Source organism: Camarhynchus parvulus, chromosome 2 (assembly GCF_901933205.1).
Source record: "Camarhynchus parvulus chromosome 2, STF_HiC, whole genome shotgun sequence".
NCBI lineage: Eukaryota > Metazoa > Chordata > Aves > Passeriformes > Thraupidae > Camarhynchus > Camarhynchus parvulus.
Window position 1 is genome coordinate 149,013,253 of NC_044572.1, and position 14,854 is coordinate 149,028,106.

The 14,854-nt window shown below is 42.6% G+C and overlaps 1 protein-coding gene across 3 annotated transcripts in view; it reads right to left on the minus strand.

Annotated features, from left to right (window-relative positions):
- The window catches only part of TSNARE1 (t-SNARE domain containing 1), a 441,704-nt gene that overhangs the window by 304,294 nt on the left and 122,556 nt on the right, over positions 1-14,854 (minus strand). For all 3 annotated transcript variants that reach the window (XM_030944149.1, XM_030944147.1, XM_030944148.1), the window contains exon 4: positions 1,669-1,746. In XM_030944149.1, the coding sequence (XP_030800009.1) occupies positions 1,669-1,746 (78 nt within the window). The remainder of the gene's footprint in view (positions 1-1,668; positions 1,747-14,854) is intronic.

Consider the following 14,854-nt stretch of genomic DNA (forward strand, 5'->3'; position numbering starts at 1 on the left):
TAACAAGCTCCTTGTTATCTATTTGATGTCTTTCTTCCTAGAGAGGTACTTACACACCAAGATTGAGTCCTCTTGGATGTCTCAAGCAGAAATCTGGATGGCACAAATTTTAAAGTCTGATTTTCAGACATCAAACAGTTTTGACTTTTCTCTGCACCCTCTCCATTTGTGCAAAAAAGTTTTAAGTGCAGGCATTGTCATTATCTGCTTCACTGAGAGCACTCAGTTCAGGCAACATCACCATCTCAAGAGGAGAAATAGCAACAACAGTGGTTGTCAAACACGAATTGAAGGGGTTAAGGCAATTCTAACAAAGAATGAAAACAGAAATTGGGTTGTGGTATTTCAAAAGTGATGTGCCATTCAACTCTAGGTTTTCTCAGGATAAAACTCCATTGTGGAGAGAGTTGTGTTTGAAGCACAGGGGCCCATCAAGTCCGTTTGGATAGGAACAGCACACACAGACTCACGAAAGGTTGCACAACTTCAGTCTGAGCCTTCAGTTTGGAAGCAGAAGTGCTACTACCACCCATCACTGGCATTGTCAAATTAAAACTATTGGTGCTGGAGCAGCCAAAACTGGTGCTAATGCAGGTATTTCTGTGTTTTATGGTGTGGTTGTTCACCCACCTGAAAGCCAAGTATCACAGTTGGGAGGTTCAAGCTCCCACAGTGGCCATAATCCCTTTTTTCAAGGGATGTGTGTCACCAATTCAAGGGTCACCAATCCTTTGTAGTCATAGAAAAATCGGTGCTTAAATTTTCCTGGCAGATGAAGCACACACGACTCATCAAAAGTAGAGACAACTACATTTTAGAAGTTTTTAATTCCCATCCCTGTTCCAAGAAGGATCCCTTGCTACAACGACCAGGGCTCCACCCCCTAGGACACACTAGGGAAGAATTACACAAATAAGGAGGCACTAAAATCCTTTCCCTACACCTAGGCCAGGCCTCCCTGTCACCCAAGACACAGAAAGAACAGACACAAAAGCTGTCCAGATAATTCCAAAGCAATTTCCAGGTCTATTGTAAAATCAGCACTGATAATTTCAGATCCCAGTCTGACACTGGTATGTTTTAGAACTGGGGTACAATGGCATTACCTTCCAGCCAGCAATTTTAGTTTATATCTGTCTGCAAAATAAATTCCTCCAGCCTAACCCAACAAAACTGATAAGCCAGAGCTTGTTTCAAAGGAGGGAGGACTCTGCATCTCTAGGGGCTGGGGAGATACCCCTGCCCAACCTAGAGAGTGAAGAACAGCAGAATTTTGGTGTTTTTCTAAGGGAGATAGATGTTTTGCAAGCTCATGTGGCAGGCTCTGAACACAGCAGTGCTGCAACATATTTGAAAATGAGCCTGGCTTGTTCCACCTTTCTGAGCTCTTAGCTCTCTATTGTAACAGATGACACAATTAAAAATAGAAAAAAAAGGATGTGGTCTCAGCAAGGATTGGAATGTATCTGTGCCTGTTGGATGGAACATATGGTGGAATATTTTTACATCTTTTAAGGAGCTGTGTGTTGGACATGTGCTGCTGCTCGTGAGATGCAGCAGCAAAAAAGCTCCATTAATATTTGCTCCCTGACAAGGAGCTGTGGCCATGCACAGGAATCATCACCAGGACAGCACAGAAAGCACCAGGAAAGCTCTCATTTTACTCACCATTGGAGTTAATTCGGAACACATTGGCTGAAGTCTCCTGAAAAAGTTCCTGCAGCTCACTGGGATCAATCTGAGTGGCTGTGAAGAGAAAAACAGAAAAGAAAAAAAGTGTTAATACTGGACACCATCAATCACTTTGAAAGGGGGATGATGGTTTGAAAAGGAATGTGGATTCCTGCTTGCCGCAGAAATTTAGCCCAGGTAGGGCGCTCTGGTGCAGATTTACACAGACCTGGTAAATTCTGATGCAGCTTTACACAGGGCCTGGTGGTGGAACTTGCACTGGACAGACAAATCCAGCGCCACCAGGACAGTGAAGATGCTGCTGCAACACAGTGGATACAGCCCACATGGACTGAGATGGGATTTGCAGGGATTATCAGCAACCTGAATACAAATAATTCCACCTCATTTACCAAGTGGGAGCATCAGAACCACGACTGAATGAGAAACCACAATGCCAAGTGATGGCCAACCAGCACTTTTCAGAGCAACAGGGCCCATAGCAGGTCCTGCTGTGGAAAAAGCAGTGAGCAGAGGGCACCTGCTCTGTGCGGTCAAAGCTTTTGGGGCAGGAGGGAACTGGGAGCTCAGTGGGATCTCCACACATTCCTCTCCTAACCCCCAGGAGAGGTTCCTCTTCTTCCCATTCCTTCCTGATAGCTCAAATGCAAGGGACAATGAGTCAGTGCCAGGAATTTCAACTGCTGGGGCACAGAAAAATTCTCACAACTTAATTCCCAAGGTCCTCACTTTAGCCAAGGTATTTAAATCTGCCCTACAAGAACACTGAAGTGAGGGTTGGAATATTTTGGGGTTTCAGGTGTGGTGGAAGGTGGGGTGGGGGTCTTTTTGGTTGGTTGGTTTTTTTTACTTTTTTTTTCTGTTGTTGTTTTGGGGCTTTTTGTTTGGTTGGTTTTGAGGGGTTTTTTTTGTTGTTGTTGATTTGTTTGTTTATACAGGATTTTTTTGGTGGTATGTGTTTGGTTTTTGTTTTTTTTGGTTTGGTTTGGTTTTTTAGCTTCATTTCCCAAGTTTAAAATCCCTGAAACTGTCCCCAACTTCTCCACAGTTTCACCACCCCCCAGAGAAGGAGTCATGTGATGGTGGACTGAGCTATACTAGAGAATCACAGAATATTTTGGGTTGGAAGAGACCTTAAAAATCATCCAATTACAACCCCTGTCATGGGCAGGGACACTTTTCACTATCCAAGGTTGCTCCAAGGCCCATCCAGCCTGGCCTTGGACACTTCCAGGGATGGAGCAGCCGCAGCTTCCCTGGACACCCCATGCCAGGGCCTCCCCACCCTCACAGGGAAGAATTTCTTCCCAATATTCAACCTAAATCTGCCTTCCTTCAGCTAAACACCATTAATTATGGCTGTATTAAGTCCATCTCACAGAGTAAGGATACATTACGTAAATAAACTTTAACCAGGCATTTCAATTTTGATTGATCACAGTCACCACAGAAACACTCATTTCTAATGATGTCTTTGTCACCGGTTTCATGGCAGCAGCTTTCCAGCAGATTGTTTTTTTATTCTGCCTCCCACCTGTGTCAGCTTTTGTGGGTTTCCCAGCTTTACCTGAAACTTTGGTCATAACTTGTAGCACCCCAGGGCTTGTCCACCCAACAGAGTCCAACACCCCTATTATCACCCAGCTGCTCCTCTGAGGTGAAGCATCTCAGACTCTCAGACTCAAACAGGAGCTGAGATTCATTTATTTAAGTCAGCAGAATGGAACTCTGGCTCACTCTGCATCCCTTCACCAGACTTCCCTAAGCTGCTAAAGCATCACACACCCAACCTGCACTTGGCAGAGCAGAAAGACAACGATGGAGCAAGGCAAAAATGAGGAAAATTGGGCAAAATGAGAAGCCTGCTGGATGCACTGCTCAGGTTAGGGCTGAGGATGCATCTCCCAGTGCTGGAGGAACAGCTGCACATCCAGAGAGCAGAATTTTCACTGCCCCTCACACTCACTGAGATGGTTCAGCCCTGTAACAGCTGTAAATAAAGTAAATAAAGTCATGGATCAGCCAGTCAGGATGACACAAATCCAGGGTATTAAATACTGTTTAATCCAAATGCACAGGGCCTCATTGCTAGAGATTTTCCCACTCTTCTCTTCTTGCAGTTTCTCCTATATCAACTGTCTCAGACACTCCTTTCCTTTGCTTTCTAGAGGAGACTGCAGAAGAGCAGAAATCAGTGTGGGCTCCCCGGTCCCCCAGGAATTTCACTTGTTACTAACAAAGTCCAGGTCTCATTAAATCACTGACAAAAGAGCAGCACAGGAAAAGATTTTTAGATCTTTACAGACTGTGATTACCCCCATCTTAGGAGTTTTTCCTTGGATTTTCAGGGTGCTAGCATGTTCCAGAGAAAACTGGTCTGCACATTTTGGGATAGAACTCATTTTGGATGGGTGGTTTTTTTTTTTTTTCTTTATTTTATTCTTTCCTTAGAAACACTAAATTTGCCTCAACAGATTTTTATCCTGGCCCGGTGATCCTGAGGCACTGGGGTACTGAACAAAGCCCCAGATGAACCATGAGGCAACCAAACCAAGGGTTGGGAGTTCAATTGGAATCACCCAGCTGGGAACAGCTGGGAATTAAATCCCCAAATAATCCAGACTGCAGACTCCAGCGTGCTCCCCCCTGGGGACACTCCTGCCCAGCCTCCTGCAGGTGCCTCTGAGGAGTCATTTCAAGCGCCAAAGTCACACCAAGAGTCAAAATGAAATATCCCAAACATTGCAAAAGGAAGGAGGAGCACCAGTTTCATTGAGAAGGAAACACAGAACAACACTGAGAGCCCAGAGCTGTTCCATGAAGTTTGAAACTACACAAAAATTCAGGTGCTAATTTGGGAGGGTGAGATTTATTTCTATTTATTGGTGCAAGATCAGTTTTCTCACCCTGTGCCACAATTCCCTAATTGGAAAGAGACAATGCATGTGGATCATACTCTGAAATCATGGAAATAATTCATTTTTTAAGCCTCCATATATTCATTGTAGTCAAAATTATATAAATGGAAGAGGACTGTGAGGTTATTAACTCCTCCTCAAAGGTCTCTCAGTCCACACTTACCTAACAGCACCCACAATCACCCTCACACCAAAAAAAAATGCAAATTAAATCTAAAAATAACCCCAACCAATAAAGTAAATTAAACTTTTGTCCAAAATTTCCAAACAATTACTTTGAAAATGCAGTTCAAGGGGAATGTTTTTTGGTTTTTTTTCTGAGAAAATTGCACTGTATCTGGCTTGCAGTTTCCTGCCTCTAGACTTTTTATTTCACGTCACAGCATGCTGCCAGTTCTGGCTTTTATTTTGTTTCTATTTTGCAAAAGAAAAGAAAATAGTAAGAAGGAGGCTGTTTTAACTACTCCAATTTCAAGCTTCAACACATCAAGCCGAGATGTTGTAACTATTTGTGGAGGATGCAGCAGTTCAAGCAGACAAGCAGAACAATTTGAAAACAGCAGCAGAAAGCAAAGCAAAACTGCCTCCGTACTACCAAGCCAAGGAAGAAAAACCAAGACTGCTAAGTAAAGTGGATGCGAAGTCTGATGAAAAATTAAACATTTTTGATTACATCAAGTGAATACTTAAATATTATGATTTCCCAAGAAGGATTAGGAGGTTTCTGATATGCAATAAATGATGTTATGCATTAAATATATGCCCTGACACTAACAGAGTTCAGGGCCACAGCTGGGAAAAAATGACTTTCATTTGCACTGGGATTCCTCAAGGCTGTGAAGGTTTCACAGTGGATGTGTTACAGAATCCCAGATGCAAATGGTTTCTCCTTTACTGCCTCAAATGGACATTTCCAAAAAACATTTGTACCGTTTCCATTTATTTTTCCACGAAAATCCCCTTGGACCCCAGGACAACCCAACTTCCTCTGCTATCAGTTCAACCTCCTCCCTGCCTAGCATATCCTGATTTCCTGCTATATTTATTGCTGTTATATTTATTTTTATTCATAGAAAACATAGACTGTTTGAGGTTGGAAAGGACCCTAAATATTATCTATTCCTACCACCATGGGCAGGGACACCTTCCACCCGACCAAGTCACTCAAACCCTCATCAACCAACTCCTAAGGCAGCAGCAAACAATGGCATTTCTGATATTTGCCTATTTAATTATTCGTTCCTTTGCCTGAAAAGCCCCCCAGGCATCCAGGTAGGTGAAAGAGATGGAAAAAAGAGCTTTTTAGTACGTGCTCTGCCAAAGCAAAGTGTGTCACTGCACACTCTGCAGGGGGAGACCTCCGCTGTGAGTGGGACCTTGAGGAAATCTGTGACTTGGGTGTGGAGTTTTATCCAGAAATTGCTTCCTCTGGGCAAAAATCTGTGAGGCTGCAGCAAGTTTAAATCCAGCCATGCAACATCACCTCACACCCATCTGCTGTGCAGGGGTGGCCTCTCAGACCTCTGTGTTACTTGTGACATTCTGGATCAATGCAAAAAAGGAGGAAAAGAAAAAAAAAAGAAAGGAAAAGGAAACTGAATCATGGAATCACTTAGTTTGGAAAAAACCTTTGAATCCAACCATTAACCAAGCACCACCACTAAACTGTGTGCCTAGAGTGCCACATCTACGCGTCTTTGAAATATCTCCAGGGATGGTGACTCAGTCATTTCCCCTGACACCCTGTTCCCATAACTGATGACCCTTTCATTGAAGAAATTGTTCCTAATAGTCAATACAAACCTCACCTGGTGAATCTTGAGGCCATTTCCTCTTTTTCTACCATTTCCTACTTGGGAGAAATGACAGACCCCAGCCTGGCTGCAATCTCCCTTCAGGGAATTTTAAGGAGTGGTTGAGAAGCTTAAAAATCCATGCAAGCCTTGCACATGATTTTTGCAACCACTATTTCAGAGAACACTGAGAGTGCATCACTTTCCACGATTCAGAGCAATTACAATCTTTAATTCATCACAATTCTGTCTACAGGAGACAACTCTGGGTGAGGAATGGACAGTGGAGGGATGTGGTGTCTGTGCTTGGAGCAAAATAGAACCCAAGGACTAAAACAGACCCAAGCACCACCACCAGCAGCTTTGGTAGGGAAGGAGAAATCCCAGCAGGAATTTATTTCAGTTCCTCTTCAGGATAAGCCAAATATGATGCCTGACCAGGCTTATAAGGTCTTGTCTGGAATGAGCTGCATAAAATTAATGTAAAAGGGATTTGCTGGAGGTCCAGGACAACATTCATGGCAAAGGAACCTACAGGAACATCCTTTCACTTAATGTTAATGAAAAGCACCCGTGTTTGCCACGTTAATCTTCCTTTCCTATTAATTATTTCACACTAATTTGGAGCTCCTAATGGCTTTTCTGCAGCCAGGTGAAGTCAATTCCCTCCCTGAACTCAATTTTGCAGCAAACTCAAAATAACGTAAAAGTTACAGAGAAGAAGCTGCTGTAATTAAAGTAACTTGGGTAAAATGGGGGAAAAGAGGAAAAAAACAGCAGTGTGGATTCAGCCCCACCACACCCAGCCCTGTGGATTAACCCTTTCACAGCTGAGCTGAGTGGATGAGTCTCACCCATCCAGCACCTTGATCCTCCTCCAGGACCACTCAAGCCATTGCAAAACTTCAATTCTCCCTTTTCATACCATTATCCAAGAGAATAATTCCTCTTTGAATACTGAGATCCACAATGAGAGCCATGAAATGAACTCCAGGGAGAGGAAGAGATTGATTTTTGGCAGCTGGCCAGACAGGAAAAGATTTTCTCTGAAGAAAAAAAAGATAAATTCATGTCTTTATTTTAGTTTTTACAGAAGAGTTGGCATTAAAGTGAAAAGGTGGAAGAGGGTGAAGGAGGCCAAGGATAAGAAAAGTAAAGAGAAAGAAGCAGATTGTCAGGTGAGGAAGAAAATGCAAAAATCATCTCTTTGGTCACGGATTTGCCATTCACTTGCAAAATCCATCTCCAGAACTGGAGGGAATTCGGGCAGGGATGCTAATTGCTCACTCTGGGCACATGGAACATGTGATGCTCCCCAAGGAGGAGCCTCTCCACTTGGCCAAGAGTCAGGGCATGGTCTGGCAGAGTGTTTGTCTCAGGGCTGGCTCTAGGAACAGCCTCTCTTTGTGGACAGTTTGGATATTTCTCTTTATTCCCTTAATAGCACATGGGTGGCTTTGGGAGGCTCTTTGTGGCTACTGCTGCTGTGAGAAAGTTGGAGATGCACCCTCAGGGACATGGACCCAAAGGTTTGGCAAAGCTGAGCAATGTGCTGCTGACACATTTCTCCAGCCATGGCAGGGGGTTGGACCTGGATGATCTTTAAGGTCCCTTCCAACCCAAACCATTCTATGATTTCTATGATTTTAACACAGTTTCACATTTCCTTGGCCACACTCCTACCTGAGCTGAGACTCTGGCACTGTCTGTGCTGCCCTGGGCACACCAGGTGAGGTGCTATTCACTGGAGAGTCTTTTCCTTTCTTCTTCAGCAGTTTGTTATTAGCGTATTTGCTAAAGAAGGAAACCAAAATGAACAAAGCATCTTTCATTATTTCTTAACATCTTAAGAAATAATGAAAGCAAGAAGTGTTGGAGGCAGAGACACCTACACCCACCTCAGAAAAGCCCTTTAGTTCCCAGTACTCAAAAGCTTCCCAGGGTGTTCCTCCCTATGGATTCTCTGGTGTCTGATCCCAGGTTCCACACAGCCCTTGGTTTCTTCCACTCCCAGAACACTGTTTTGGTCTTCCACTGCCTTCCCCTTTCATGTAAACCACAGGAACCTTGATTCTCCTCATCACCTCTGCTCTTCTGTTGACATTGGTCAAAAAAATGCTTCAACAAACACCAGGACAGAAAGGACTGGCCAAGGATGTGTTTGAACAAAGTTCCTTTCCTCAAAACAGAGAGCTTAAAATAGGAAAGGAAATGGAAGAGAATGAAAGAATCATGTGTACTGTGAAGTTGCTCCTGGCGTGCAAGCTTGGGAGGTTTTTATTTCCTGCTGATGAAATTTGAGTGAAATAAGTGATAAAGGGAAATGTAAGCAAAAATCACACTCATCATGCAATGTGATTTTCATCAGTGCTGTAAAATGTGAGGCTGTTTCACATGGAAAAGCTCTGAGGCTTTTTGCTACGGCTTTGTCCAAAAGGGCCTGGGTCTCCTCAGCATGGCCACAGCACAAAGAGGGGGCACCTTTGGAATTATAGGTGTGAAAATTGGGATGAAGCTGGTGTTTGCACCAATCCTCCCTCAAAGCCCTCCTCACACAGCAGGGTCAGTGTGTTCAAGAACTCAATTCCCCACGGGTTAACACAAGGTCTCTGTTTGCATTAACACTTATAAACTCCTGTTCTCTTTTCTTTTTTTTTAACTTTTTTAATCATCTTCCTGATTTGTCCAAGTTCTCCCGAATGTACAAAATACATTTTTCCTGGTTTTAGAAATGAAGTTTTTCCTGAAGGTAAAATTCTTCTCAGCTGGAAGAAGACGTTTCATCCCACCCATCTAAAAGGGAGAGGGGTTGGGTAGTGAAGTACCTGCCTTCTCCTCCTCTCCCTAAGGGAAAACCAATAATCAGAATTGATTGAGTTGGAAGAGACCCACAAGGATCACTGAAGTCCAACTCCTGTCCCTGAACAGGACAATCCCAAGAATTGAATCATATATCTGAGAGCATTGTCCAAAAGCTTCTTCACGTCAGACAGGTTTGGTGCTGTGACCACTGCCCTGGGGAGATGTTCCAGTGCCCAGCCACCCTCTGGGTGAATAAACTTTTCCTAATATCCAATAAACATCCCCTAACATGATTTCAGACCATTCCCTCAGGTCCTGTCACTGGTCACCAGAAAGGAGAAATCAGTGCCTGCCCCTCCATTTCAGCCTTCCCCTACACAAGGACATTGCTCCCACCTCACTTCCCCATCAGATAACACTCCCAGAAAAAATACAGAGAAAATGAAAGTAAAACCAACACATCTGCTTTCACAGAACAGATTTTTTTTTCTTTAAAAGTCCTACCACAGCTACAGCAATTTGGCCAGAGGAGACAGGTTTCATAATCTCTAAGCCAAATTAAATTCAGGGCCTAAATTTAACAAGTGGGTAAGACCAAGGAGGCAAAGGAGGCAGGAAGAATCATTTCAGGTTGGTAAGGTCCCCACCTAGGGTCCCATTTTTGTCTTGGGCTCTCTGAAACTGTTTCAGTACCTAAACCTTTTCCAAACCTCTAAATTTATACTTAATTAAAACTTTCCTAGAGAAGTAAGTGCAGTGTCCCCATAACTAATGCTCCTGGTAGAACTTGTAAGTTTTAACTGGAGCTCAGCATGGTTCTTTCTAGGAAAAGCCTAGAAAATAAAATATAAAAGAAGCCCTAAATACAGACACAATACACATTTCTGAGAGTAATAATAAATACATTGCCAATCCCTAGGGAAGTCTAGGAAGCCAACGAAAAGGGCTATTCAGGCAAAAGTTTGCCATATAAGTGAGGCTGAGGGAAGTGGGACCAAAACTTGGCAGCTTGGCAAGTGTCTGTGCCCTTGGTGGCACAGCAGGCACTGCAAGGGACACTCCAGCCATGGAGAGTTATCCCTTATGGAATTCCAGAAGGAAAAGTGTGGGAATTAATTAGCACTAAAAACCAACTTCAGAAATTAAAGAAAATACAGGATTTAGAAAGTCTGTCCTCCACAACCCAGCTGAGGAAAAAGGCGGCACACAATTCCTGCACTTCCATTTAAATCAGCCACAAGATGATTTTTGTCCTAAGGAGCATTAAACCCAGGAGTGCTGTGCCATATTCCCATCCCCACCATGAGAGAAACAGCCCCATGCTATTCCAAACACAGCACCAAGTCCTCAGCCACAAAAATACAAATCTCTGTGTACCAAGAGATGGTTCAAAGAGAAAAGGAAACATTAGGAAACATCAGAGATCCATGACGCACCAGCACAAGTTGCCAGGAGAAGTTGGGGATGTGTCAGCCATGGAACTGTTCAAGGAAAAGTTGGATGGGACCCTGAGCAACCTGTTGTAGTGGAAGGTGAGTTGGAATAAGATGATTTTGAAGGTCCCATCCAACCCAAATGATTCTATGGCTCTATGATTAATTATCTTTTTACAGTGCAATCAAGATTTGATTGAATTTGCTTTGCATTATTTCTGGTGAAGATGTTTTTGTTCACTTTGGTTTCCTTCTTTAGCAAATATGCTAATAACAAACTGCTGAAGAAGAAAGGAAAAGACTCTCTAGAGGATAGCACCTCACCTGGTGTGCCCAGGACAGCACAGACAGTGCCAGACTCAGCTCAGGTAGGAGTGTGGCCAAGGAAATCTGAAACTGTGTTAAAATCATAGAAATCATAGAATGGTTTGGGTTGGAGGGGACCTTAAAGATCATCCAGGTCCAACCCCCTGCCATGGCTGGAGAAATGTGTCAACAGCACATTGCTCAGCTTTGCCAAACCTTTGGGTCCATGTCCCTGAGGGTGCATCTCCAACTTTCTCACAGCAGCAGTAGCCACAAAGAGCCTCCCAAACCCACTCACGTGCTACTAAGGGAATAAAGAGAAATATCCAAACTGTCCACAAAGAGAGGCTGTTCCTAGAGCCAGCCCTGAGACAAACACTCTGCCAGACCATGCCCTGACTCTTGGCCAAGTGGAGAGGCTCCTCCTTGGGGACATCACATGTTCCATGTGCCCAGAGTGAGCACTTAGCATCCCTGCCCGAATTCCCTCCAGTTCTGAAGGTGGATTTTGCAAGCGAATGGCAAATCCATGACCAAAATCCTGGAAAATCAGCAAGTACAGTTTGACAAGGTGCAGAGAACTCCCAGAGAGGATCAGAAACAGCACAAGAGAAAGCTGTTGGCACAAGGTGTCACTCAGAAGATGAGCTATACTCTGTTGTAAAAGCAAAGTGGTGAGATAAAGCAGACATGCTCCTTCCAACTCGTGATGGGGAGGAAAACACCCAACAAAACTCAAATAAAAGTTCCAACTAACCAACAAACTTTGCTACATTACTACCCTAACTGTTTATTTCAATTTGTTATTAACAAGTTCCCTGCTTTTGAAAAACCACTAGAAATATATCAGAAGTTTTTTTCCCAGAACAGAGTGACAGTTTGTGCTTCTCACTCTTTTCTTCCCAAGCTTGTTAAAGATGTTAGACAGCAACATCAGCCTTCAGTACAAAACCTGATATTCCCTACATCTGCATTAATGATGCCAGAGAAATCTGTCCTCATCCTATGGTCCTGCTTAGGCAGCAGGGAAAAAAACCATAAAAGCAAAAAAACCCAAACCAGCATGGGAAAAAACCCAAACAAACACACTGCCTTCTAATTTCTAAGAAAAACAGCAGCTCCTGTTGATTTAGTGGAAGGAAATGTCAAAGACTCACGAGGCTGTTACTAAAATAAAGAGCCCATCACTTCATGGGGGCAGCACAATGGCTGAAAGTGATTTGAAGGTCAGGGGAGGTTGGCAGCCCATGGGAAAGGAGCTGGTGGGATCCTCAGCCCTGTTCCACCTGCTCAAACCTCTGTTAAATGAACAAAATAATTCAGAGAACTCCCACTTTCACCACAGGAATACACACAGGCTGTGGTGCTCTTCTCCAGATGGGAGAATTAGGGGAAAAGTTGATTTTCTGTGATGGTGAAATGCAAAATAGACTTCAGGTTTTAAGCAAAATTTTATGGAGAATAAATGCAGAGCAGAGCTGGGTTGTGAATTTAGAAGCTGCTAATTTTGGTGGTGTGGAAGCTTTGGTTTTGGTTGGACAGTTTTACAATTAAGAGTTTTTTCTCCATTTTTAAGCAACGGGGAGACAAACTTTAAAAGATTTTGCATAATCCTGATGTGTCACCAAGATGTAGTTAAGTCCCTTCTAAATGAAAAAAACATCAATTTGTTTTTGTTTTTGGGTTTTTTTAAATTATTTTTGCTGGTAGCAGATTAGGATATAGTTAAAAGGACAATTCATTTTTGATTGAAATAAATCAATGTACTGGAAAATACCAATTAATTTTTGAAATATCCCTATCAAATCCTATTGCTTCTTGCTTTCCAAGATGGAAAGTCTAATCATGTTCCCTCCTTCATGCTCCATAGCAATGGAAAAAGCAAGCACTAAGGCAGTGTCTGCCTGTATTTTTTAAAAGAATACCTAAGTCATTAAAAAAACCAAAAAAGGCAATTTAAGGTATTTGACAGTTTGTTTCATTTTTTAATATTGATGCTGTATGAGGATATAAATAAAACCTGAGTGAAAACAAGTTTTTTTTGTACTGCCGTATTCCTGGGATAGTCTGCAGTCCTGTGTTAATGCAAGCACAAACAACAGCACCAACAGGATGAGAAAACGTAAAGGAATTGACTGGAAAAGCAAAGTGGAAATGATTAATCTTACATTTACTGCCCGAGCTGTTGGGAGTGTAACGTGAAAACAGCCAGCAAAAAAGATGGAGAATCCAAATATTTTTGAAACGTAGTTATTTAAAAATTTATTGGTGATATAAATCACAAAATACTGTTTTTATTTTTAAACTGGCACTTAATCAGCCTCTCCTCTGGTCTTATTAATGAACTCAGCACTAATTGCCTTAGAATATCTTTTTAAAGATTCAGGCTATTAATGACAAGATGGAGATGATTTTTTTTCTGATTAAATCCATGTGATGCAAGTGAGTGGTAGCAGAAAAAAAAAAGCCGTATGAGCAAAAGAGAGAAACCCTATAAAATATTACCTTGCCATGACTTTCCAGACGAACAAACACATCCCATTGGGATGGACACTGTGAATGCTCCATCCCTGGAAGTGTCCAAGGCCAGGTTGGATGGGGCTTGGAACAACTTGGTCCACTGGAAGGAGTCCCTGTCCATGGCAGGGGTTGGAACTGGATGATTTAAGTTCCTTTCCAACCCAAACCATTCCATGATCCAGGTAAATGGATATTTCTACACTCCTTGTACATTTGATGCTGGACCCTCAAATTTGTTCCAGAGTTAACACTTGTTGCAGCACAAAGCTGTAGAATTTCAAGTATAGAAAATGCCTTTTCTTTCCATTTTATTCTTCTTCATAACTCAAAATTCAGGCCATTTCAAGGACACAGAAGAAAAATTGCTCCCACAGTAAGTAAAACCAAAAATCTCAGAAAGACCTTGCAGAGTAATTGAGACCTGCATGAAGAGTTTTCACAAACTAAAAGCCCTGGAGAGTTTGGAGTGAGATCTGGGATGACAGGACAGCAGAAATTACCAAAACAGAGACAAAGTGGATGCAATGGAAAATAGCAATGGAGCAATGCAACAGCTGGCACCCATCTATGGGAAAAAGAGGTTTGTGCATGGGTAATGTTGTAAATGCTGGAGGAAATTTCCCAGCTCAGAGTAAAAGTTCCAACTGATGCACCCTCCTCTTCTGGAGAGCTTCAACTCTCCATCAAAGAAAAAAAAGGAGCAAGGTAATTTATTAGACATTTTAAAAAGAAATGAAAAATGTTAATAGACCCCTTGCCATTTATTGGGAATCTTTATCATGTTTAAATAAGAAAACTATACTGCTAATTTATGCATCATACTTTATATACCTTCTCAGCATTACTGAATAGAGGAAGGAAAATTACTTTTGTTTGCTTAAGATTAACCATAATAGAAACCATCTGGCTCCAAGAATCAGCTCTTTTGGAAGAAATCATAAAACCTAGGCAGGGTTTTATAATCCATATGTACCAGACCCCATACGTCGTTCAGGAAGATGAAATGCCATCTGCTAGAGCTTCTGGAAGTCTCCTGGGCTTGTTTCTGTGGGACATTTTATGTGGATCTGGCCACCCACAGCTTATGGAATCTGCAGCTGGTCAGCAGAGGTTGTAGCAATGGCCATAAGATGTTTCTTGTTACACAGATGCTGCTGTAGTTTATTCCCTGAAAAGGAAGGACTGGCACAGGAGGCACCAGCTCAGCTGCCTCTCCCTGGGATTCACATGGACCAAATTTTGATTTCTCAGACCCTGAGCAAGCTACTGGCAAGCCCTTTTATTGTTCCTCGCAGTGAAATGGTCAATGTGGGGAAACATTACAGGATTAGTCATTTATTTTTTGTACACATTCACTCAGGAACAGAGTGTCCCCATCTACCAAGGGAGG